Source organism: Mesoplodon mirus, assembly GCF_964341445.2.
Source record: "Mesoplodon mirus genome assembly, chromosome: 10".
Taxonomy (NCBI): Eukaryota; Metazoa; Chordata; class Mammalia; order Artiodactyla; family Ziphiidae; genus Mesoplodon; species Mesoplodon mirus.
The window spans coordinates 106,277,960-106,305,723 of record NC_138986.1 but is presented as its reverse complement, the minus strand read 5'-3'; the positions used below and the strand labels follow the sequence as shown (position 1 = coordinate 106,305,723).

The window sequence follows — 27,764 nt, the reverse complement described above, 5'->3', positions numbered from 1 at the left end:
CCGTGTGCCACATCAACCGAGCCCACGTGCCACGACTACGGAAGCCTGCGTGCCTAGAGCCCATGCTCCGCAACAAGACAAGCCACTGCAATGAGAAGCCCGTGCACCACAGCCAAGAGGAGCCCCGGCTCACTGCAACTAGAGAATGCCCGCTAGCAACAACAAAGACCCAATGCAGCCCAAAATAAGTGAATTAATTTTAAAAAATTGAATTAGTTTCAAGGGTACAATGTATAAAAGTACAATAAAAGCCCCCCTTCATAAACCCCCAACCCCACTCTCAAGATGGAATAGATATGCTGTGATACAATTTATAGTCGTAGTACTACTACTCCTCCCACCACATCCGAAATCCTCTGAGCCAGGTGCAGCAGCTTCCTTTCACAATGCTAGGACCCGCCACAAGACAGATGATAATCCCTTTGGACATTTCAAGGAGCGGCACAAGGCAACAGTACCTGGGAAATGCCACTGACAGCTCAGAATATCCATGGCATTTCTAGAGCCTCGGCACTGCTCTCGCTCTGGGAATGAAGGTCCAAAAAGCACATCGGAGAATGTTCATAGTTGTAAACAAGCTCCACCTTTGAAACACAATCTACATAGAACCACATATACAAGCCTGCACAATGGATGAAGCCAAGGTCTCCTCCATGATTTCCCTTCTGACCACCTTATTGTCTCCTCAACCATAAAAGGTGAACTTGAAACTCAGGACCTTGCCTTGTCACCAGAAACATCCAAGCTTGGATCAGTCTTTCTAAGACCAGATACTTGCTCTCTGAACTATTAGAGACTTGTCACATACACACAGGTAGAACAGGATTATTTCTATCTACCTGGGGACCTGGAGTCTTTCACATTGCTCCTGTTAAAACTCTCACAACAGCAAAACTTTACCTACAAAGGGTTCAAGCTATGACACTCCCAATTTCCACAAACCTCCTCAGCTCTTGTGAGTCACATGCAGCCAATTCCAGGAATTGGAAACATGGTTGTGAGGATGAAACTGACTTTGGGACTCCCCTTGGATATGGTCTTCCAGACTTACCAAAAGGCCATTAAGAGGAAGGTTTACCCCACCTCAGGGAAACCCGAGGCAGTACTTGCAGTCAAGGGCTGGCCATGGCTTCTGAGCTACATCCAAAAAGAATTTCATACTGTACCTGGATCTGCTGAAGCCATTTCTGACTGTCCGAGAGCCAGCATGTACCGCTCCTCAACTGCCTCCATTGTGGATCATCAGTAGGGCTGTCAGATTTAGTAAATAAAAGTACAGGATACCCAGTTAAACTTGAACTTCACATGAATAATAAGTCATTATTTTTAGTATAAGTAGATCCTATGAACTATTTGGGGCATACTTATCTTAAAAATATACTTGTTGTTTTTCTGACATTCATATTTAACTAAACAGCCTCTATTTTATCTGTCAACCCTACCCTTCAGAAATGATGGAGGCTCATAGAGATCCAGGAGACGCCTCAGCGCCTCCTCCGCTTTTATTTCTACGTCCTGGACAGCGAGCACGCACCTTCCACTCCCAGTCATTGGCTAGAATGGAGGATATTCTCTGTTTTAGAGCTTTGTCTACTTGTCATTGTTATTATCTTCCTTATTTTAAAGAGATGTTTATTTTCTCCCAAACTTAATAGCTCATCCAAAAGTATTTCAAAGTTCATTAGACAAGGGAAAAACAACATGGTTCTGAAAAGTGAAGGAAACTGCCTGGTGTTTAGTCAAGAAGTAGTAGGGAGATTGAAAAAGCCAAACTTAATAAGCAAATCTCTCCAAGGGTATTTTCAGAGCTTGATACCCTCCCACACCCTGAAAATATTATTACATCAAGAATGTAGAACTGCTAACCAAATGTAAGGCTCCCATATGATTCTATCAAACTGAGGATGCTTCTTTACTAAGCAGTGAGCACACTTGCTGCCCCAGGGACCTTGGCAGTTGCAACGTAGGGCTCTTCCCTTTGGGATGGAAACAGCAAGTTTTCCTGTGGTCTACACACTGGCCCCCAAAATACTACACTCCCAATACTTGTCAACTTTAAGTATTTTTCTACATATCTCCATTTTTCTGTTACTATTTGGACTACATCCTAGACTTGACACTACGTAAATTGCATTCAAGAAGCTATTTTTAAAAGTTGGTAGGAAACCTTAAATCTATAGCTTGCAGTCCCTGGCTTACTTTCATCCAGGTGCATAAGGGTTTTCAAAAGTAGTCAGGTTAGTTACCCCATATCACAGCCCCACGCTTGTGTCACAGATATAAAAATGGAACATGATATTTAAGGTTTTAGTTGCCAAATCATCAAGCCTCCCAGACAGAGGCAATAGAGCAAAATGATTACAGAGGCATGGATTTTGATTTGCTCCAGTGTCTTGGGCAAGTCACTTGGCCTCTGTATGTATTTGTACTTATCTGCACTTATCTGTCACTTGGGGGTCATAATTGTACCTGGTCCATGGGTACGTTGTACAAATGATCTGTAAAGTAGTTACAAGAAACCGACACAGAGTAAGCACTCCACAGACATTGGCTATTAGCTATTGGAAATAGTTCTCCGTGAAACAGATGACTTTATCAGTGGATGACTCGGTGGGAGACAGTGAATCACAGAATCACAGCATGTTGAAAGTGACATAGTTCACACTCTTATGTGAAAAGAAGAAAAGTGTGCATGGGTAGAAAATGTCTGAAACTTTACCTAACAAATAGTTCATCATGTTAGCATGGAGGATTAGAATAAATCAGGAAAGGAGGAAAGAAAAACTTGAGTGTCATTCAATTTCTCTATCATTTGTGTTTCTACACTGAGACTCTGAATACACTGGAAGTGCAATTCTTTTTAATGTGGCAGGATAAAGGTTTTCAAGTTCTCCTGATACATCCGTATTATTATCTCAGAATTGCTGGTGGTTCTTGCCATCTTCGGATCTTCACCCATGTGAGTCAGTGGGCCATTCTGGACGGAGGAGATAATAGAGCAGAAGTGAAGTGAGAGGAAAGGAGAGAAAAGATGTTCTCTTTTCTCTTCAAAGAGGAAAGGTCTTTGGAATGGGAACAACTCACAACCAAACTTTGGGGAAAGGATGTGATGGAAAATGAGACAAACATCCTACCCCTGTGATGAGAAGGATTCCCTGGGCTGGATGGAGGGAGGTCACAGGAGGCTGGACAAGGAAACCAACTAGGGAGAAACACACACAAGTGCAGGGCAAACACCCTGAGGCCACTCAGACTGACTCCATGCAAACATGTGTCCAGCAGCCAGCCCTTCACCTGTGGCTCCCCAGCAAGACAGGTACCTCGGGGGTGCCAACTCATTCTGAGTCCGTTATGCCTGGCCATTCATAAACCACTGTCTAACGTGTGAGGAATAAACTCTCAATGTTTATGAGGAAACTGGGGAAGGAGATTGAAAGGTTACTTAAATGGAAAAAAAAGAAGTTCAGGAAGGCAGGATGGTAGAGAGACAGGAAAAAGACCTTAAAAGATAGAAAGGATTTGCCAAAGAAGAGAAAGAAAAAGAAATGAATCCGAATGGGTTAACCTGCAGCTAGGAAGTTAAGGAAGATTATTGATGGGTGAAGACTATGGAATAAAGTGAATAAAATTTATCAGAAGTTGCTGAGAATATGCTAAGCAGCATGATTATCAAATTATGAATTGGCTGCAATGGCATTCTAGGGGGACACTAGGAAGGGGAAGCAAATGTTCATGAGATGACAGTGGCAGGTAGAAAGTTGTTTCAGGGGAAGATCAGTCTTGCAGAGGGTGTATCAGAGGAGGGCAAGTGTGAGCAAGCAAGGAAATACTAAGTGTATACGGTTCCTTCACTGAGTGCACCCAGCCCCGTGGTCAGCCTTGAGAACAAGCAGGACTTCAGGTACTGGAGCTACATTTCAGTCATCAAGACTTGAGAAGACACCCTTAACTCAGGTCTTCTCTTCAAACTCCATCTTTCCTTCTTGACCTTCATTTGGCCTCTTCCCTTACCCTCAAGCTGTGGACGGAGGCCACAGAGCAAGATGGGTCACTAGTGTCCTCCATCCCCTGGCGACTGTGGTTCACATCAGTGGAGTACCAAAGGCAATAACCAAGTAACAGACACAAGAGTGTATGAAGAAGAAGAGATTCTGATAAGGCTTTCTGTGACAGTGTGGGCCAAGTCGGCTCTATATGGCTGGTATCACGTGAATTATGAGCAGCCTTAGGGGAGAAGTTCTCAGAAGGCTGAGCCTGGCTCTCTAGAGGCTCTGCGTGCTCACAGCCCACTCCAAGACCTCAGTTACAGCTTCGGCCCCCAATATCTCTCCCTCTGCCTGCTCACAGTTTTTGAAGTCTTCTTTCCTCCACATTTCTCTTGAGAGGTGGAGGAGGAAGATGAGCTTCAGGCCAGCTCAGACTCCCCTGGGATCCCAGCAGGATGCCTATCATTAACCTCCCACCTTCTAGGAAGCTCCTAAGATCTTCACATTTGGGGCAGTTCTCATTTCAGCTGTGCTTCAAATTGCTGGCTGGAGACGGCCTGTTGGAAGGTGGCTAAAAGCAAGTAGCAATCCTTCGGGCAGCCTGACCTTTCTCGACTATCAGACATCTTCAGGGATATTCTAGGAAATGTTGTTTGTTCTAGAGAAGGGAGGGAAACAATCCAATTGTCCAATAATGCTTGAATGGAAAATAAATGATGCTATATGCATGTGATCAAATAATATCAAACAGTCAAAAATCAAAGACCTAGATCTATATGGATTCACGTGGATAAATCTTGAAAACATAATATTGATTGCAAGAAAATAAGATAAAGAATGTTAGATTGTGATAACAGGTATGTAAGTATTTAAATATTTAAATCAATTCAACATATTGCTTCTATATAGAGAGATGCAAGAAAATAAACTTTATCCAAAGAACACATTATTTACATTTAATATGCTCATTTATCTAGGAGACCCAAAATAACCCACAGATAAACTAGCAGGAACTAATAAGACGGTTCAACAAGGCACACACATACAAGATCAATAAATTTTAAAAGTCAATCAGGCTCCTCTACACTGGCGATAACAAATTAGAATCTGTAAAAGAAAAATAAGAAAAAAAGAAGATCCAAAAATTGTCACAAGAGCCATATAAATTATTTAGAGCTAAGCATACGTAGAAGGCAATATAACTAACAAACTGAGTACGAACAGATAAACTCCGCCCAACCCAAGGTTAGGAAAAGACTGTTGTTACTTTATGAGAACAGACCCTCTTCTTAAGGAGCAGATCAGTAAGTGAGAGTGAATCAAAGAAACACAGCATTTGAAAAGTCAGCTAGTCCAAGCCTCTTGATCGCACATACAGAAGCTGAAGCCCAGATAGGTTGAGTTACTTGCTAAAGGGCCCAAAGTTCTGACTCAAGGACTAGCATTTTTCACTCAGTCGCAAGACACAATCAAATGCAGTACCTTGGAAAGAGATGGGGAAAAAATGAAGAAATCAATTATATAGTTCCTCATCTTTAAGTACAGAAAGAGCCGTGACAAAATTACACGTATTGAGGGAAAATTGAAGTGCAGAGTTTAAAATGTCAATAATCCACAGGGAAACTGGAGACCATTTAAAATATTCATATTAAATCTCTCTAGAAAAGACTTTAAAAGATCTCCAATCAAAATGTGAATTTTATAATAGACATGGTATGATACAATTTATAATAGATATGGTATGAACCTTTCCCTTTCACGGGAAAGCTTCGGCTGGGAAAAAGGAATTGTTCTTGAAAATGGGGCCTGTGCTACTGCAGACACTGTGCTCAACCTAGGTCCACCGAATGCTCTGATGTCATCACTGAGGTCACAGAATTCCACTGTGTGCCTGGCAACCTTGCAAACATAACAGCCCTGGTGAGCACTAGGCAGTACTGCTGGTTCACTAAGTGGTACAAGTTTTTCAGCCATTTAGGAGACTTGACCATTTTTATTTGTATTGAATCATTTCAACGGATTGCCCAAGAGCCAAGAAGGGCCAACCTGTAGGGAAGAGGAGGAGTTGGACATCTCTTGAGGCATCTTCTAAGGGAGACTTCTAGTTGGTACGATGGAACGGCGACAAAAGAGGAAACATCTGGAAAATGAAGAGTCCCAGGAAACTGCCGAGAACGGAGGAGGTATGTGGTGGGCAACTTGTCTGGGGCACATGGGTTTCTGCCAAACTGAAGCTTCTCTAGGAAGCGGGGGACTGAGAACTTGTCACCTGTGAAGCAGGGAGCGAGAGACCTTGTCTCACTGATGCTGCCATATCTATCCGGAGGGTCCCTGTGGTGTGAGACGGCACAGAAAGGCCAGATGCCCCCTGGGAGATGGGAGGTCAGCTCCGCTGGTCTGAGGACTCTCTCCTGGGGCAGCCGGGCCTGGAGCTTTGTCGGACTCACAGCAGGCTGCATCCTGCTTGCACAGACCTAGAGGTGCAGCTTTTCTCAGTCCCCGATTTCTCTCTTATTCTCTTGGATCTTTCCCTGGGGTCATGAGGTGGGGGATGTGAAGGATGCAAGGATGCTGAGAGAGACCCATGAGTTGCTTGGCCTCTTTTACCAAAGTGGAAAGAGAAGCCCCATGAGTTGAAGGCCCTGTTGAAAAATATCTTGACAAGTGGAATGTACTTTGAAAGAAGATTGTTTGTCTAGGGATGGTGTCATATTGAAAGCAAGGAGGATTTATTCCTTCAACAGGAAGAATTTCCCAAAGGAGATCAAGGGAAGGGAAGGGTTTTCCAGAGACTGAGACCGCGTGATCGGGGGTGAGAAATGTCCTCAGGGTCCTGCGGGGAGCTCTGAGAGCCACGGGCCACGTGGTGCCTGCGTGCATTAAATGTAGGCGAGTAGCCTGCCCTGGGAGAGGGGTGGTCACCCCAGAGCTCCAGCTAGAGGCCTCTGCCCCAGATTAGAGCCCAGTAGCTCCTACCAGGCCCAGGGCCCTGGAGATTGTAGGATGGGCCGTGGGAATGGAGCTCTAGACAGCAGGCAGATTTCCAGGCAGTGGCTGGGACAGGCTGGGGAAGGCAATGACTGCCCCTGACCATTCAGAATATTTTGCTCTATGTTCCTGTGTGTGTGTGGGTGTGTGAGTGTGTGTGTGTGTGTGTGTGTGTGTGTGTGTGTGGTAGTGCAGAGAAGAGCGAGATGAATGGGGTTAGAGTGCTTACCAGATATAAAGTCTGCGTGGTAAAGTTCTTGTCACCCTGCCTGGACCTGGCTGACACTCGGTGTACGTAAGAGTGTATACAGAATTCTTGTTAGGGGTGTTTTATGAGACAGTAACTCATACACCCATGTACACTCTGATACAGCAAAAATATCACACACCCCACATATAACTTCCTTACTAAACCACACACAGCACATAGAGGTATATACACGCATCCCTCCTATACTACGTTCTCATACAACCCACCTGTATCACAATCCTCTCCTCCAACACCAAACGCTGGAGATGAGATATGTATATAGACACACACACTATATATATAGGACACACACACACACACACACACACACTAAATATACATGTATCTCCTCAACTCTTGCACAACACAGCTAACTTCAGCCATCTCTAAATACCTCTATAAGAACCAGTCATGTGTCATACACACCACACTTATAACACATTCTTGAGTAATGCCAGACCCGCTTTGTACAAACCACAATAAACCACATTCTCAGTAACCCATGTCAGGATTGCCAGAGAAAATATGGGCTATCCAGTTCAATTTGAATTCCAGATAAACAACAAGTAATTTTTCAGTATCCGTATGTCCCACATATTGTATGGGCCATACGTACACTAAAACTAAGTCAGGCCAAATACTGCATCGGAATACTTACACTAAAATATTATTCTGGGTTTATCTGAAACTGAAATTTAACTGGGTGCCTTGTATTCTTGTTCGCTAAGTCTGGCAACCCTTATATACTTACCACCAGCTGATGTATTATATATTTATTGTAGTTTTGTTTAGTGTGTGTCTTCCCCTACTAGAATGTGCAGCGTTACCAAAGACTACAACAATGGAAGAGTGCCGGATACACAGGAGTAGCTGCTTAATGAATCTTGGTGAATGAATGAATGAACACGCACCATAAATACAAGCCACACCATGTAATGAGGAAAAGTTACATGTCCCAGAATTCCTGACTTGTGAACAGAAACCATGCACACAAAGGCCACAGACACAGATAGACACGTCTGCACTGTGCTCCCCATGCCAACCCCACACTTACCACAGACTTAACTGATACACATCACTCACTCTTCCCACACACTCACAGTCACCACCGAGGCCTACATTACCAACTAGACAGTGAGAGAATAAGTAATGATTGGAATTAAATCCTGGAGGATCCACTGGGAACCACACTCTCAACTGTGTGTATTCACTGCACCTGACACGTGTCACACACTCAGTAAATATTTGTGGACAGAGGACTGATGAACCCACCCTGAGCCTTTCATTCCTCCCTCAGGACTCTCGAAGTCACAAGAGGATCCCCCTCGGCTTGGATCCACTGTGGTGGCCCAAGGCTGCAGCCAAGGGGCAGGGGAGGTCTCCTCTCCACCTAAACACTTCTCCTGTGCTTCTTCTCCGTGCAAGCTCATCTATGCCGGTAAGGGCGCGGGGCTCCTCAGGTGAGGGGGTGCTTGGCTGTGAGGCAGTAGGCACACAGATCCCAGGGAGGCTGAGAGGAATCCCAGGGTCATCAGAGGTGATGAGGGCTCTGTGGAGGAGCCTGGGCAGGATGGCTGAGCTGTTATGAGGGCGTGGATCCCAGCTGAGTCAGTGGTGGGGGGCGGGTGTGAATCCTGGTACTACCATGGTGGGGAAGTCAAGGAGCAGGGGCCGGAAAGGTCTGGACTTGAGGTGGAGGGAAGAGGGACCAGATTAAGCATCTTCAGAGGAAAATGTAGGGTTTCTCTTTGCCTTTGCTTCCAGAGAAGGACAGAGTTCTGCATCATAGTCCTGCAGCCTGAGAGCAGCACCATCCAGCTCAGGTCCACACAGCTCACACACACATGCGCCCTCCAGGCACAGCCCTTCTCAGTGCACACATGAACCCCAAGCACGTGATCCACAGTACTCTCCTCCTGCACCATCGCCCCATTCCACAAGGAATGCACCACCGATATTCCCAAACTCACACTCCTCGTCATACACGCATCCATCCGCATCCCTCACATACCACAGTCCTCACCACTGTACTCCACACCCGTGTGTACAGACACCGCTCCAGTATCCCCCAACACGCAGAAAAAAGCCCAGAGATGACACCAGATACACCACTGCCTACAACGGCCAACAGACACCAAGCTCACGACATAGCTACGCCATGCAAATGTCCCACTCTCGTCTACCACACCTTCTCCCTCAGCTTCTGGCATGGCCCATGCATGTTATTATGTTTTTAATTTCCTTTTTCAGGAATCCGGAGATCACATCGAGACACTGCCCAGCCTACCGCACCCCTAGCCCAGGTTCAGGAAAAAGGGGAGACCGCTCCCCCATCACACTGTGTCTCCTCCTCACTCTCTTCACCCTGTAAGAACGATCTGCACACAGACAAAGAGGAAAGGGGCATGAAAATATACTACATGCAGGTACAAGTGAACAAGGGTGTAGCTGTCTCCTGGAAGACAAACAAACCCTTGGAGTTGCCTGAAAAGCAGCTGAGGATAGAAGTGACCCTTCCTGAGGATGCGTGCACAGTAGGCACTTACCCCTCTGATGTGTCCACCGAAAACCTCCTGTCTGACAGTGAGCCCACTGGGGAGGAGAAAGAGTATGAGGAAACGGCAGAGCCAGGCAGCCCATCAGGGTCACCTGCCGTCGAGGAGACACCCAGGGCCAAGACACCGGACTGGATGGTGACCATGGAGACCGGCTTCAGGTGCATGGCCTGCTGCCGGGTCTTCCCCACCTTGGAGGTCCTCCAGCAGCACGTGAAGGGCGGCGTCCTGGAGGGTTTCAGCTGCCGTATCTTTCATCTCAACATGGCCCAGTGGATGGGCAATGTGGAATCCGAAATCACCCCGAGGAGGAGGACAAGGAGGACGAGGAGGACGAGGAGGAGGAGGAAGAGAAGCAAGAAGGCCCCAGCCCAAAGAGACCCCATAGGCCGGCTCTTTCCTCTCTTTTTTTTTTTTTTTTTTTGTTTTTTTGCGTTACGCGGGCTTCTCACTGCTGTGGCCTCTCCCGTTGCGGAGCACAGGCTCCGGATGCGCAGGCTCAGCGGCCATGGCTCACGGGCCCAGCCGCTCCGCGGCATGTGGGATCCTCCCAGACCGGGGCACGAACCCGCGTCCCCTGCATCGGCAGGCGGACTCGCAACCACTGCGCCACCAGGGAAGGCCTCTTTCCTCTCTTTTGATTTCAACATAGCAACTGAGATTCATGGGACAGAAGATCCTGGAGACGGTGTGGTCTTGGAAGAGGTAAGGCTTGAGGCTGGCAGTCTTCTGAGCCTATGTCACGAGGGCCCAGAGGAGTCTAAGGGAAGGAGCTGCACACATGTGCTGGTTGACCTAATGGCTCTGAAGTTGCATCAACTTGGGACACACCCAGCACTTCCAAAGGAATTGAGCTCTGTTGACTTAAACAAGAAGGTGGAGCCTTTTCCTAGGAGTTTTCTCAGGGTCTGCACGATGGACCTCAACTCTTAGAGGACGTACTGCCAGCAGCTCCTTCTCGGCAGAGAGAGCCAGGAGTGGTCTGAAGAGAGGACAGGGGCCCTTGCAGGACCAGAACTTTGAGATCTGAGAGCCTTGGGCCTGAGCTGAGATCTCACCCGGACCACTGGACCTAGCCTTCTGTGACAAAGGGGAATATGAAAGAGAGTCACGTGGAAATGAGGTTCCCCGAGATATGGAAGTGTTCCAGAACCTTCGTTGCGTGGTAGTTGATCTGGAGCCAAGCTCACTGTGGTGTGTGTGGCTCTGAGCATTAAGGCAACACTGGAGGGTAACCCTGACCAGCAGAGCTTGGAGTGCTTCTTGTCTCTTCCTGTTCTACCTCAGTTGTTTTATCCCTTCCAGGGAGAAGAAAGCACCCTCGGGATAGTTGGTAGTAAACCAGGGTATATCCTCCCTCAAGGGGACACGGTCTGCCCTTCATTCAAGATGCTCTGGAAATGGGAACTGACTCATGTTATCGAATTGGCTGAGGGAGCACAATTCCCATGTTGATTCCGGTCAGACATGTTCATCAGACCTAGAGCTTTTCTCCTGATTCAAATCAAGTAGGGTATTAGTAGACTTCCCATTTATTTCAGCCCTAGAGATAGCACATGAGCAAATATAAAAAATCTCTGTGTATCAAAGCATTCTAATGAGCCCTTTCATTTTGCTGTTCATTGTGAAAAACACGCTCACTTTATCTCTGCCAATGAAGTGTTTCCAATTGACCCATGATGCCCCACGATCCCATTAGCCTCACTGAATTTAGGGAGCCCATTATGATGACATAGTTTCCCTCTCATTCCTGGCCTGCAGAGAAGAGCGCTACAGAGCATTCCAAGACTGCTAACGCTCCCCTCACAAATACGTTTCTTAAACCTCTGGCAAAGGAAGTGTCCTCTGAGCCCTCCCAGGGCACATAGGGGGTTTGGGTGAGCAGATCTTATGTGATAAATCCACTCCAGTGGTCTGGCATTCCTATGCCTTTGTAAACCTTCTACAGTGGTGGTTCTCAGCTGGGGACACTTTTGGTCCCCCCTCCCAGGAAATATGTGGCAGTGTCTTGAGACATTTTTTTTTTTTTTTTGTGGTACGCGGGCCTCTCACTGTTGTGGCCTCTCCTGTTGTGGAGCACAAGCTCCGGATGCACAGGCTCAGTGGCCGTGGCTCACGGGCCTAGCTGCTCCACGGCATGTGGGATCTTCCCGGGCCCTGGCACGGACCCATGTCCCCTGCATCGGCAGGCGGACTCTCAACCACTGCGCCACCAGGGATGCCCCTTGAGACTTTTTTCTTTAAGGAGCTGTGTTATGAATGAGCCCCACGTGGCTGGTGCACACGGATGTATCAAGGCACTTTTTTTTTTTTTTTGGTACGCGGGCCTCTCACTGTTGTGGTCTCTCCCATTGCGGAGCACAGGCTCCGGACGCGCAGGCTCAGCGGCCATGGCTCACGGGCCCAGCTGCCCCGCGGCATGTGGGATCTTCCCGGACCGGGGCACAAACCCGTGTCCCCTGCATCGGCAGGCGGACTCTCCATCACTGCGCCACCAGGGAAGCCCTCAAGGCACTTTTTATTGTTACAACTAGGGTGGCAGGGAAGAGTATGTGCCACTGGCCCATCTTACATTGCACAGGACAGCTCCCAACAACAAAGAGCTATCCAGTTCAAAATGTCAGTCATGCCAACGTCAAGAAATTTTGCTACAACATACTTAGAAAGTCCTGGCATTTTGACTTTAGCATACGCTAACTTTGGGTACAGGTTTCAGTCATTTGAGCAAACTGTTGAAGGCATTCCCAGGTAGCCAAGCTAACACGCTGAGTCTGGAATGGGTGTTGAATGCACTCGTATCAACAAATCCAGCCTAACCCAATATTACATTACTCCCACCTGCTTCAATACCTACAAAATCCACACACATTATTTCTCAGGTTTCTATTGATATAAATTATACAATTCCTTATTTTAGCAGAGAGTGTCTCCTCATGGTCATCCTTTATACCCGGTGGGTACCCACCCCTTCCCTGCTCCCGTCCCCATTTCAAGGACTCTAGTCTGATTACTAGGTCTGGAAAAACGAGAGGTAGTGGAGGCAAGTCTTGAGGATCCACAGACCCCTGCAAGGAAACTATCTCAGAGTAGAGGCAGACTTCCTTCTAATAGCACAGCAGGCTCAACTAAGAGGTCACAGGTCAGAGGTCACAGGCCTCAGCTTTGTTGGAATCTGCCCATGTATTTCCACCTCAAATTTCTAGGATTCTACTCCTTCCCACTGATGCCCTAGGACATAAGAGAATCTACAAGGTTGTGAATCAATGTGTTGTCATTCAGCCACTGACTGAATTTGACTTTGGATCCCCTTAAAAAAATAAATAAATAAAAAGGAAGGAAAGAAAGATAGAAATGCTGATTATAACAAGTCCCCCAAAGTGTTGCTATGTAGCCAAGCTCAAAGCTAAGACAGAAAATCCCCAACGGTAAAAACAGATTTCGAGCTCAAGCTATCAACTGGGAGTTGAAACTGAAGGCCCTACAAAGGCCAATGGAACTGGATACAAAGCTAAAGATTTAGTCTTTAGCATAGGTGGGAGTCAAGGTTAGAGGAAGCCATGCACTGGGAGTGAGTTGTGAACTACTCAACACTAAGAATGGAAGAGCAGCTCTTTCACTGAATGTGAAGAAAGAAACAGGTAGTCCCTAGTTGCTACCACTGTCTTTGAACCAAACTAAAGAACAAGGTCAACCAGAAGGGCAGATATGAGAATCAAAAAGGAAACCTCTCTGGAATCCTCACTGAACCAAGTCTAAGTTCTGCTCTACTTGTGGTCTTTCACTTACAGAGACAAACCTTTTGGGCTTACCACAGGGGATCAACAGACTTTTTCTCTCAAGGGCCAGAAAGTAAATATTTTAGGTTTTGTGGGCCATCAGTGCTCGTCACAACCACTGAACACTGTCAGCACAATGGGAAACACTCAAAGATGGTAAATAAATGGATGGGCCAATAAAGAGCTTTTATGTTCCAATAAAGCTTTAAAGGCAATGAGCCAGGTTGGGCTCACAGGAGGTAGTTTTCCAGCCCTTGACTTAACTCACTAAACTACAAATTACCTTGAGAGTTGGTGGTTTGATATCTACCAAACCAAACCAAACAAGAAAGCCCTAGGATTTCTGACATCTAATGCAATGCAATTTGAGGTAGTATGGACTTTACATACACATGTGAAGGTGTGGTCTAGGAAACCAATCTTGGAAACCTGCCTCTCACATTAAATACATCTTTTGCTGAGTAAAGCCCTTTAACCAAGTAAGTGTTAAACATCAGTGAAATGACTAAGAAGTAGGAAATGGTATGCAAACCTCCTCCTTAGCAACTTGTTCCCATCATTCTAGGTTTCTTCCCTATGCACATTTTTCCTTAGGGAATCGTTGATAAATTTTACCTCTAAAACTTACCTATTTCCACTCTCTATCTTCAGGATTTGCCCAATCACTGTTACTTTGTAAACAATTTTAAAAAGTTTTTTGGGGGGTAAGTTCCTTTTTCCCCACAGCTAATGGTTCTCTGTGTCATAGTGTCTGGAACGACCCAGCTACTTCTCCAGTCAGACCAAGCACTTGAAAGGACAAGCCGGTACCCCGAGCTATCCATCCATTCACCCAGTAAGGAAGCCTGATGAGGAGAACTAGGATGTGTAAATTTCTACTGTTGGAATTAAAACAGAATATTCTGGGCTGCATGGATTTATCCTAAACTTCAAATGCATTAATTATAAATAGACCGTTACACTGACTACTATTCTGTATCTTTGAATAACCATATACATTTTTTCTTTTTATAACTGATTTCTAGAGGTCTATTCCTTAATTTTGGCCATATATATGTATACCTCATGATGATAGGATTTCTTACTGTGAGGGATTAATATGTTCTTAGTAATTTTTAATATTATATTTTACATTATTTTACTACCTATGTTACTATAAAAGTAACAGTATTTTACTGGAAAATTGATGCTCAATGAAAAATTTAAAATATGGAAGTTACATGTGGAAAAAATCCCTGAAAACCTTGCCACTGTTTACATAAGGGTGAATATCCCTTTACAGATGATAGGATGCATTAACACACACACATACATGTTTGATTAAGGTATGTGATGTACCTACCTAAAATACATTAAACTGTTACATGCTTCTGTCATTAAGTTTAAGCCATCATTTTAACAGACCTGTTATTACATAACTATCTTAAAATATAAAGACATTCCTATTGAATATTTCACTTTTACAAAATTTAGTAACATTGACATGCTACTCACCTTTTCTATTTGAATTTCCTAATTATAAGGTCCTATTCTGTGATTTCTATATCAAAGGGACGCACGTTCTGTTTTGATATGTACTCAGCAACTTCACTTTGAAAATCAATTTTTCAATCCACCGCTAGGAAAAAGTGTGCAAGTCAGTCGTTGAATAAATATGTTTGATGAAATTACCAGATTTCAACAAATATTTTTTTTCTTTTTATCTCAGGCCAGAGAGGAGTAAGGAGATAGAGAACTTGACAAAAGTAATCTACTTCAAACAGCCTCTTTTCTCTACTTAAGAAGTCTTGATGAAAGTAATGCTAAAACCCTTGGGAGACAATCACATCAAAACCTAGACGGAAATGTGGTGAATAAGAAACCAACGATCAGTTCATTTACTAAGAAATGTTTGTCCTCTGTCACTGTCATTAGTAACTCTTTCTGACACTTAAACCTCTGCCTTGACATTCCTGAAAAAAGGGTCAACAGTATGCTTTCTGTATTGCAAGATGAACAATCCATTTTCAGTAAGTCTATACTGTCACAAAAGATAACTAAATTTGTACTGTATAAGATTCACAGAATATTAGATAGACAAAGTCCAAGATAAGATCCAACTTGAAGCGAGGCTGGGGGGAGACAAATGGAGCTCATCATAACAGGACGATGCCACATTAATATTACAAATTGCAATACTGAGTGGTTTTCTAACACTTCAAATTTTTGTCTCCCTGAATTACTTTTAAGGCCAGATTTAGGTTAACTGCTCTGAATACAAATTTTTATGAAATTTTGGAGGGGATTGCAACATAATTTTCAAAAAGTTTTTCCTCATTCATTAACTGAACAAATATCGAGCACCTACAAAGTAGCTGACAATGTTCAGACTGTAGATTCAGAACAAACGTCGCTGCATTCATGGAATTTACGTTGTAATGGGCATACATTTTGGCATGTTCATCATACTTTTGTACAAGGCCTGCTAAAACTCACACTAAGGCTTCTCCCCTAATATTTAATAGAGGTCAAAGTTCCAACTTACTACACCATTTACCAGAGTTCTCTGCCGTGTGGCCTCCTGACTACTGGGACATGTTGAGCTATGACTGAAACACCGACTTTAATGAAACAAATGATTTTTTTTTTCTTTTGAACTTGATGACTGGAAGAATTCACATGACACCTGAGTTGTTTTTGTTTTTGTTTTACTCATTTTATGGAACTTTTCTCGTGTGTGGGCTCTCTGATGGTCTTACCACTCCTCTCACTTTTATAGGATTTATCAGCAGCATGGATTCTGTGATGAACTGTTAGACTGGAGCGCCAACTGAAGCTCTTACCACAGGTCTCACACTTGTAAGGCTTCTCCCCTATGTGCACTCTTTGATGAGACTGTAGCTGTGAAGGCCGACTGAAGACCTTACTGCATCTGTCACATCTGTACGGCTTCTCTCCAGTGTGGACGCTTTGATGAAGCTGAAGACTTGAGGCCTGAATGAAGTGCTTCCCACACTCCCCACACTTATATGGTTTCTCTCCTGTGTGGACCCTCTGATGCATGTCGAGGTTCAGGCTCCACTTGAAGCCCTTCCCACACTCCTCACATTTGTATGGCTTTTCTCCAGTGTGGACTTTTTGATGGGCTTGAAGGTGTGAACTCCGACCAAAGCTCTTCCCACACTCTTCACATTTGAATGGTTTTTCTCTGCTGTGGACTCTCTCATGGGCCAGAAGATTTGAGGCCTGCCTGAAGACTTTCCCACACTCCTCACAATTATACGGTTTCTCTCCGGTGTGGATTCTGCAATGAATTTTAAGATCTGCTCTACGACTGAATCCCTTCCCACACTCTTCACATTTGTATGGTTTCTCACCGGTATGGATCAGCTGGTGGATCTGAAGTCGTGAACTCTGATTGAAGCCCTGCCCACACTCCTCACACTTGTAAGGTTTCTCTACACTGTGGGCCTTCTGATGGATTTGAAGATATGAACTCTGACGGAAGCCCTTCCCACATACCTCACATTTATAGGGCTTCTCCCCTGTGTGGACAACCAGATGAACTTGATAATGGGAGTTCCTCCTGAAGCTCTTCCCACACTCATTACATGTGTATGGTTTCTCTCCTGTATGGACTCTTTGATGTGCCTGAAGGTTTGAACTCAGAGTAAAGCCTTTACCACACACATTACGTATGTATGATTTCTCTCCAGTGTGGACTCCCTGATGGGCCTGAAGACTTGAAGGCCGACTAAAGCCTTTCCCACATTCCTCACATTTGTAGGGTTTTTCTCCTGTGTGGACCCTCTGATGAATGCATAGATTTGAGCTAGAAATGAAGCCCTTCCCACACTCCTCACATTTGTACGGTTTCTCTCCCGTATGGACTCTCTGATGGGACTGAAGGTGTGAATTCCGACTGAAGCTCTTATCACATGTGTCACATTTGAATGGTTTCTCCCCAGTGTGGACTCTCTGATGGTCCTGAAGGTGAGAGGCCTGACTGAAGGCCCTCCCACACTCCTCACAATTATAAGGTTTCTCTCCCGTGTGGACTTTACAATGAATAGTTAAGTGCTGACCTACGGCTGAAGCCTTTCCCACATTCCCCACATTTGAATGGTTTCTCTACAGTGTGGACTTTCTGAGGAGTCTGCAGCTGTGAGCTCTGACTGAACTCCTTGCCACACTCATCACACTCACTATGTTTTCCTCCCGCGTGAACTCTCTGATGAATATGAAGAACCGAGCTGTAACGGAAGCCTTTTCCACACTCACTGCACGTATGAGACTTCTCTTTTGAGTGCAATTGCTGGTGAAGATCAAAGGTGGAGAGGTCGGTGAAGGTTTCTTTACGTTCATTACACTGGTAAGGTTTTTGTCCTGTGTGAATCATGCTATTCAGATCCAGTGTTGAAACCCTCGTGCTATCTTTTCTATAATCACTGTAGCCGTAAGATTTTTGACCCTTGTGTACTCCATGAGCATCAAGGTGGTGTGAAATCCAACTGATGGTGTCAACATCCTCTTTACACTGACACAGTTTATTTTTCATGGAAATTTGCTGGTGTCTATTCTGATCATTCTGTGACTCAGCCAATGAAGTTTTCCTCCAAGAATCCTGGGCTCTCAAAGTTGCAAGCCTTGCATTTCCAGTACTACTGGGATCACCTGCTTTATCATTTCATATACGGTTCTCACCTTCAGAAATTTGAATAGAGTCCTGCCCCAATCTGGCAGGGGGAATCACCTTGTTTGTGGAACTGACAACTATTTATCATGGAGTCTTGGCATCTGGTTAAGTCATTTGCAATTTGTTGCCAGATTTGCCAGCAGGCAAGCTCTTCACATGATCCTCTGTCTTGAACGGCCCTCAACTCACTTTGATTGTTTTCTTCTAGAAGGACAGAGAATTCAGAGATGTGGACACGTGAAAGCTTTGTTCAAAGATTCAAGATTTTACACTTAAGACACAGTGTGAGACTTTAATGAGCCTCAGGATGGTTCAGCTTATCTTTCGCACGACAAATGAAGTTCTCTGGTTTATATACTAACAGAAACCAAGAGATGGTCTGTTAAACTCCCAAATACTTAGCATTAATGAAACCCATTTAAAACCAAATGACTACTCTGACATACTATTTAAATCATCTTTCAAAAATTACATGTCATTCCTACCATAACACAGTATCAATAAAGACAAGCATTTTGCTGTGCTCACAGCTTTAACAGTGCCTAGCAGTTAGTCAGGGCTCAAGAAATGCATGCACAGGTGAACTCAGTTTGATTTCTAGGATTCTCTACAATTCTGAATCCCAGGTTAAGTTTGAACCAAGTCAGAGAAGCGAAACAGCTTTTACAAGTCAGGTATCAGATACAGGAAAAGGACTGGAAAGTACAGTTTTGCTTAAGTTGAAAGGCTGCACCCGAGGCGGCAGCACACCAAGGGGGTTAGTGCTGAGAAGGATATGAAAGGGGCTAAAAACCGGGACTGCCCCGGTGGCACAGTGGTTAATAATCTGCCTGCCAGTGCAGGGGACACAGGTTCGAGCCCTGGTCCGGGAAGATCCCACATGCCGCAGAGCAACTAAGCCCGTGAGCCACAACTACTGAGCCCACGTGCCACAACTACTGAAGCCCACGTTCCTAGAGACCGTGCTCTGAAACAAGAGAAGCCACTGCAATGAGAAGCCTGCGCACCACAACCAAGAGCTGCTCCCACTCACCACAACTAGAGAAAAGCCCATATGCAGCAACGAAGACCCAATGCAACCAACAACTAATTAATTTTTAAAAAGGGTCTAAGAATCAGTGGGGTTAAAAAAAAGCATGAAGACCTATGCACTGGATCCTTCTCAGGCATTTGTGCTGCCTAATATGTTCCTCCACTCCCCCTGCCAAGCAGGAGTCAAAATTTAGAGGCTAGGGAAGAATGCTGTCTCTTTAAAAACAGCATGGAAAATTTTTGGACACAGATACATTGGTCTTTAACAAGAATGAGTTCCAAAGTGAAGAATGGGCTTTATGAGTGAGCTGGGAATAAATTCCATAGCCTGTGATAAGTATTGAGAAGAAACAGACTAGAAACTATTAAAGAATGATCAAAGCACTCAAGGTGACATTATCTAAAATGCCTTCTACAAGGTACATACAAATGCACACACACACACACACACAAAATGTTTGTAGAGCTAACAAAGATCGATTTCTTATTAGTGAGGTGGGCTTTGGAGGAGGCAAATGGGACGCAGCGGGGCAAATCTTTTAAGGGAAAGGCTAACTCACCAGCTGGCTGTTTTCTGAGACCTGTTCTCCCCTGGTATAAGGGATAAGGAAATAGAAATTTCTTTCCTTCTATGGGAGGGTTACCTAAGAAGTAGACATAAGAATCCTCATTCAAAACACTATTTCCTCCCCAAATGAATTTGCTCTGCTACTGAGAGCTCAAGGAAAGTCACAGGGAAAGCATTTTACTCAGTTTGGTTATAATTACAGGTTCTATACATATTTTTTGTGCAAGTTGATGAGGGCCAACTTGTACAGAAAGGCAAACACACACATACACACATCATGGGCACCTGAGAAGTTAGAATTAGGCTAGGAATTCATTTGAAGACAAAAAAACATTTAGCAATATCCCTTATTCACTCGGATTTGTTCACCGCCTACTAGCTATTTTCATGGAAGGCTAATTTCTCTATCCATTAACTCATTCGTTTATTCAAGAAATATTTAAGAGTTCCTGTCATGTACCAAGACTATGCTAAGCACTGAGGCTAGTGAGCAATAAACATATAACAGCCCGAATTCCTCCTGCACTCCTGGATTACCCTCCAGTGGAAGACAGAGAGGTGAGAAACAGGTGAACAAAATGTACATGAGTGAAACGCTTAGAGACAAAACAAGGCAGGGCAGAGAGAGTAAGAAAGAGAGGACTGTATTTTCCATAGGGTGGTCAGAGGACAGCCACCTCCTCATCTTTAAGGTGACTGACTGAAAGAAGTAGAGGCCTAAAAGATTACAGGTGAAAGAGTATTCCAGGCAGAGAGAAGGACCAGGAAAAGGCTCTGTGGCAGAAGCATCCTTTGCAGGTCTGGAAAAGATAGGGTAAGAGGGAGGAGAGGTGGTGTATTCAGGGAGGTGGTGGAGAACGAACAGCAGCCCACAGAAAGCTCTAGAAGCCACTTTAAGTGGTTTTTATTCTAAGTAAAAGAAGCCACAAGAGAATTTTGAAACAAGAACATAACCTGACTTAAAGTTACAAAAGATCACTTTGCCACCTAAAGAACAAACTGTGGGAGGAGAAGGGTGGCAACAGGTGACCAGTACAAAGACTATGCAATAATCCTGGAAAGAGATTTCCAACTGGGACCAGGTGATGGACAGCACAGGGCTGGTGAGAAGCAAAACAGATAGAGAGCTAACCACAGGAACTCACGGCTGCTTGGTTCTCACCTAAATTTCTATCTGGGTTGCTGAATTCATCAACCAAAGCCTCTCTTCTCTTTCTATATGTTTTGTATCTCGTTTGAAGAATGAGAACATGCAAAGTCACAAGTTCACATGAACGGGCTAGAGCGAAAGTTTACTAGAAATTTGAGTTCCAACTGCATATTCAAGGTATTGAAAGCTGTGTTTTTCAAACTTTGTATCACGACCCACTGAAGAAACAGCATTTATTTCACAACCTAGATACACAGGTAGAAAAGTATACATTACTAAAACGAAGCTTGAATGACCTATATCTAACCAATGTCTCCTTTCATGAAATCTGTTCCCACTGGCTCTCACACCACTCATGCCATCGCCCAGAGTTTCTGCTGCAATGTGTTGTACTCTTCCTAAGAAACTCTGATATTTTCTATACTATTTTATTTCATTAAAAAATCACACGTAGGGCTCAATAAATTGGCTTTATGATCCACTAATGGCGGGGAGGGAAATCTGAAGAAGAATACACAAGGTACAGCAAGATACTGTCGATTTACAGTTCTTTTACAAAATAATTGAAAAGGACCTGAAACACACTGTTTGGAAAGACCAGAGACATCCTCTCGTGTCCCACAGGAATTGCAAAAGTCTGGTCCCCAAACTCAGGGAACCACCTCAAGAGGCCCAAAGCCTTGAAACACCAAGGTCACAAAGACACTCGCAGAGAAAGGCTGTCCTCACCCACTGAGACCAGGTTCCGGAAGTTTTCCACCATCACATCCTGGTACAGCTTCCTCTGGGCCGAGTCCAGCAGCCCCAGCTCCTCCTCTGTGAAGGCCACGGCCACGTCCTTGAAGGTCACCGCCTCCTACGACAAACAACACCACCTCAATCTTATACCCAGTGGCCAGTGGAAGAGGGGCAGCCCCGAGGAGACGAGGAGGATGGGAAGTTGCTCTGGCTCCTGTGAGGTGTGCAGACTTCCCAGCACCACCTCCTTCCATCCTGCCAATGCCACACACTGACTTTCCTCAGCCTCACCGGACGTGCAGCTATGAAAGAGAAAGCTTTGTGTATTTACCTGGGGCTCTCAGACAACTCATAAGTAAACTCCCTAGAATTCTAACCACTGGATCCTGAACTAAAAAGCTTTCACTCTTTAATTATTATTGCCAAGTGCCCCAGAAACAGTTACCAATTTAGTCCTGGCAGTATTTGATGGCACCTGCTTTCTCACTGAGGTGGGAACCAGCTGAGAAGGAGTGTTATATGTGGAAACTAACCAAAAGGCCATGCCAGGTCTCTGAATGAAAACTCTCTCTTTCCCCGTTCCTGTCTTTCGCTTGAATGCAATACTCTGACTCCAGACCCTTGGTTTTCTGGGTGAGTCTGAGTTGGTTCCTCCTTTTTTCACAACCCCGATTCTTTATATTTAAAACAAAGATGAAACCAAGCACCTCTTTATACAGTTGTTCTGAGCTGTCTATGCAGTGACAAGTGCTTTAAGTACCACTGGACTTTTTCAACTAAGGTCATGTATTACTCTGATTAGAAAAAAATATAAGATGGAAAAAGAAACAAACCAGTAAATAAAATACACAAAGGGTCTGACTCAAGCATGGGGAAGACTGAATCTAACTCTGGTCGTGAGAAAACTTCTAACAATACATGATTTTTTCTGCGTGAAGCAGCAGTTTGATCCTGCTGTGCTCTGCCGTATTTGGATATTCTACCAAAAAACATCCAAGGCACCACATGTAAAACATACCTCTTAAATTCTGAATACCTAAACCTACTATGTTAAGGGCAAAAAGGGGCAATATTCTTCAGAACAGATATTTTGAGAAACAGGTTAAATCAGGAACACCGTCACTGTAGTGCTCCTAAAACAGGAGAAGTCTTTAAACTAAATGTCTGTGAATAAAGAATAGTTTAAAAAATAGGTGCAGGGCTCCCCTGGTGGCGCAGTGGTTGAGAGTCCGCCTGCCGATGCAGGGGACCCGGGTTCGTGCCCCGGTCCGGGAAGATCCCACATGCCGCGGAGCAGCTGGGCCCGTGAGCCACGGCCGCTGAGCCTGCGCGTCCGGAGCCTGTGCCCCGCAACGGGATAGGCCACAACAGTGAGAGGCCCGCATACCAGAAAAAAAAAAAATAGGTGCATAAGTTTGCAGGAACATGATAAAACAATTAAAAGTGAATGTTAGCTAGTGTTAAATGAAAAAAACAATTTAAAACTGTATCTATGTTATAAATACAAATACACATCCATGAATACATATGATGAAGAGATTACAGAAATATAAAAGCAGCTAATTTGTAAGCAGGTAAGCGGTAGATTGGAAGATGTCCTTCATTTCCCTTAATTTTTCTTTTACTTGTAAAATAAAAAAATGATGAAATAAAACAAAAATTAAAACCGAAACCAATTAAATTTAACAGGAATTTTAAAAAAAGCACACATGGCACACTCAGGTCCTCATATGCTTAGACTCTCCTTGAAAGAGAAAACCCATAGGGAACTATACCCAATATTTTGTAATAACCTATAAGGGAAAAGAATCTGAAAATATATGTATATATATGTATAACTGAATCACTTTGCTGTACACCTGAAATTAATACATTGTAAATCAACTATACTCCAATCAAAAAAAAAAAAAGAAAAAGAGAAAAAAGGAGGAAAACCTGTGTCCAACCTGAGTACAAAAATGGCGTTTTTAACAGCAAGAAAGTCAAGCTCTATTCACCTGGAATGTGCTCATTTTCTCTCTCCTTCTGGGGCAGTGCAGAGTCCTAGCAAGACAGACAGGGAAAGAAGAAGTCAAACTGGAAACTGGTTTAAAGAAAAAGAAGTCACTAACCCACGTGGTGCTCATTGTGAATTACCAAGGCTCCCAGTCCTCGGGGTGGCTACAGCTGATTATGCTTGATGAGCAGAGCCCCACGCAGATACCAGATGCCCCCGTGAACCCCCTCAGTGGCTGTGTGAGGAATGACCTGCCCATCCATACACAGTGGCCCCCTCACAGTGTGCCTGCAGCTTCCACAGGGGTCATTCTTATTCTGGGTATGGTGTAAACAGAGACCATGTAAGTCAGAGTAGGTTTTGGAGTCAATATGCATGGGCTCTGATCAGGCTACGCCATTCACGAGCAGTGTCACCCTGGGCAAGTTATTCACATCTCTTCGCCTCAGTTCTGTCCTCTGCCAGTAGGGGAGAACACGGGCATCCACCTCGTGAGATCGTCATAAGGTAGGAAGCTCTGAGAACACCACTGTCAGGGTTTCTTATTTCTTAGCAACTGCGGTAAAGCAGATGATATTTTAGTGAGAAATTATCCTTAGAGATGTGATTTCTACCAACAGAAGACTGTCAGACATGTGGAGGTCCTACGTTGTTGCCCTGTTATGTGAGAGTCTTTATAGACTTCCGAAAATCTCTGCTTGTCTTCCTAAAGATTTTGTGACTGCAACAATAATATTTAAATTGACATGGACAACTTTTTACAAAAGGTATAAAAAGACGTTAAGTTTCTTTTTAAACAGGAAGTACCCTTTTGACAATTATGCACAGAGGTAAAGAGAACTAATAAAAGCCAGGATTCTGCAACAACAGTAAAAAATAGTTTGACAGTCCATACCTAATTCAAATGAAAAAAAGACAGGAATCTGAATTGCAATTATATCATTATAAATATAGGAAAGTTTAAGAAATAAATGGGAGACTTCCCTGGTGGTGCAGTGGATAAGACTCCACATTCCCAATGCAGGGGGCCCGGGTTCGATCTAGTACAAAAGATGGCAATGATTCCACTCCCCAAAGCTTGGGAGAGAGATATCGTCACAACTTCTAACGACCTCCATTTTGACTCTACACTTGCTAGCTGTCTTCTGCTCAATTCAGGATTCTGAAAGGGGCCCTGACAGTTGACAATAATTAGTGGGGGAATAAAATCATTGGACTAAGTAGGCCTTTGGTGAATCCAGCTCAGTTTTATCTGTGACATCCAGCAGGGTCGATTTCCTCGGCCTCAGTTTCCAGAAAAGACCCTGTCTTGAGCTTCTCGAATTTTCACGTGCATGTGAATTACTGCGGGATCTTGTTGGAACGCAGCCTCCTGGACCCCCTACGCAGAAATTATAAATCAGAAGGTCTCGAATGGGGCTCAAGGCTGGGCACTTCTATCCAAGTGATGCCAAGGCCGCTGGTTTGTGGACCACAATTTGAGTAGCACTGCAGTGTAACATCAGTCCCACAAAAAACAGCCTCCACTACACAGAAACATACACAAAGAGTAACCAGACAAAAAGGCACGAAAACATTAACAACTGGTATCTTTACATCCTAAAGTTACAGATAATTAAAATTTTTCTTTATGTATATATCTGCATTTTTCCATAATGATTATGCTACTTCTATGATATACATATTATTTGAAATAAAATAAATGACCCAGTTGAGAAAACTATCTTAAAAACTCATAAAGTAGCCTAAACCTTGCTCTCAAGGTCCCCACAATTAAGTCCCGACCTCCTTTCATGATATGATTCTAGCCAGTACCCTATGCTCAAAGAGAATATACCAAAGGGATTAGCAAACTCAGCTGCTGGACTCAAACTGCCTGGGTCCCAACCCCAGCTCTGCCTCCTACCATCTGGGTGAGGATGGGCCAACAGGGTTGTGTTCCCTGCCCCCAGCTCCTCAGCCTTAAAGTAGAGAAAACAGCAGTACCAATTCACAGAGCCACCGCCTGATGGAAATGTGTTCATTTGCATAAAGCTTTTAGAATGGAAATTAGTGACCAAGGCTCAGTTATCATCGTTACCCATGTCTCATACGTTCTACAATTTATAGGAATACCTTAAGGAGAAGAATGCCAAGTCCTACTCACGTGGGGCTCTGTTGCCTCTTCCTCCGTGCAGTGCTTTGTGAGAAGCCAGGGCTGGGGAAGGAAAGGAGACTGTGAAATACCAGGGCTGTGTTTCCATCCCCACTAATTCATACCGCACCCCCTTCCGCCCCCGTACCAGCTACAAGTCCTCTCCTCCCAAAACAGGCCAGGAGTCCAGGACAATTCAGCTTCCTGGGCTCACAGAATCCCGCTGCGAAATGGGTGCCTCCCGAATTAGCGTAGTATTAATACCAACCATGTATCAGGCAGTTGTAGACCTTTTACTTGTGCTATCTCGTTTCTTCTCACAACACTATATTAACAAGGCGTTCCTTTTTCCCCCCTTTTACCGAACAGCAACGGAGGCACAGAGGAGTTAAGCAACTCACCCAGTGTGACGCCGTATGAAGCGGTAGGGCTAGCTCATAGGTGGGGGACGGGGTCAGGTTAGGGGTGAAGAAAACCGGGGAGACCCTCAAACCCCAGGAGGCACGACCTGAGCCCACCCCATCCCGGGTACGTTACCAAACGCAAAGAAGCTCCGCCCGCGGGACGTACATCACCACTCCAGGCCCTCAAACCTCCGCTTTTAGCCGCTCCTCCTCTTTCTCCCCAAATGAAAGGTCTGCAAAGGGGAAGCTTGAATGGGTCGTGAAGAGCGGACCTGAAACACCGTCATCAGGCAAAACATGGCTGCTGCGTGTCCTCCTGGGGCGGAAGTGCCTGCGACTAACCCGGAACTCCTGGACCACATTTCCCAGAATTCCGCGGGTAAACCTTTACAGCGAGGCGTTACTGTAGCTGCAGTATACGGGACTACACGAGTTTACGAGCTCTGGACTACATGTCCCAGAATGCAAGGGTGGTTGCGGGGGTGTCTACCGGCACGAGCTCTGGACTACATGTTTTCACTCTGGTTTTCACTTTCCGGAATCCCTGAGAAGGTCTCAGGCCGTCTTGCCGTTCTACTGTGTAGGCCTCAGAAGAGTGTAGATTCTGTTCATTGAAAGGCGTACAAACTCAGTAGAATTTTGGATGTCTTCCGGAGGCTAAGCGACATAAAAGCATTACCAGCCACGAAGGCTTCCTGGTAAACCCCAAAGAGTTTCACCATTGGAATAAGGGGAGAAGGAAACTGGGCTTTCTTTGGCAGGGACTGAAGCCAAACGCCAAAACACCTCATTCCCTGAAATTGTGTAAAGGTGAACGTGTTTTGTTAGCATCTTACAACCCGTGCAGAAGCAAGAGAAAATCCTTTCTAGAGACAGACATCAACATCCTAGGTCTCAAGTTATTTCTGTAATTATAAAATCTGTGACATTGCTATTTGACCAAGTGAACTTTAAGGGGAAGGAAAAAGCATTACTTGACATACGGAGGGACACTTCACAGTCATAAAAGTTTCAAATTCTCAGAAACTAATAACTTCAGCTGATACTTTATAAAGCAAACATTGACAGAACCATGAAGAGAAACATTCAAATTCACAATTGGATCTGGAGATTTGAACACATACATAGAGGGAAATGTTGAGCCTTAAAAGCATATATTAAAGTAGAAAGGGGGGCTTCCCTGGTGGCGCAGTGGTTGAGAGTCCGCCTGCCGATGCAGGGGACACGGGCTCGTGCCCTGGTCCGGGAAGATCCCACATACCACGGAGCGGCTGGGCCCGTGAGCCATGGCCGCTGAGCCTGGGCGTCCGGAGCCTGTGCTCCGCAACGGGAGAGGCCACAACAGTGAGAGGCCCACGTACAGCAAGGAAAACAAAAACAAAACAAAACAAAACAAAGTAGAAAGGAAGTTGAAAATTGATTCAGAAAACATCCATTTCAGGAAATTAATAAATGAATAATAAAACTGAAGAAGGCAGATGGAAAAATATAAGATCAGATGAATGAAATACA

At 44.7% G+C, this 27,764-nt stretch overlaps 1 protein-coding gene across 1 annotated transcript in view; it reads left to right on the top strand.

Moving 5' to 3' along the window:
• Positions 1-6,099: 6,099 nt before the first annotated feature.
• LOC309811219 (protein FAM170A-like) overlaps positions 6,100-27,764 on the top strand; it is a gene marked incomplete at both ends in the record, with an annotated part of 223,821 nt that continues 202,156 nt past the window's right edge. Inside the window, 2 exons of the mRNA XM_082633807.1 lie at positions 6,100-6,169; positions 9,475-9,989. Of these exons, the coding sequence (XP_082489933.1) occupies positions 6,100-6,169; positions 9,475-9,989 (585 nt within the window). The remainder of the gene's footprint in view (positions 6,170-9,474; positions 9,990-27,764) is intronic.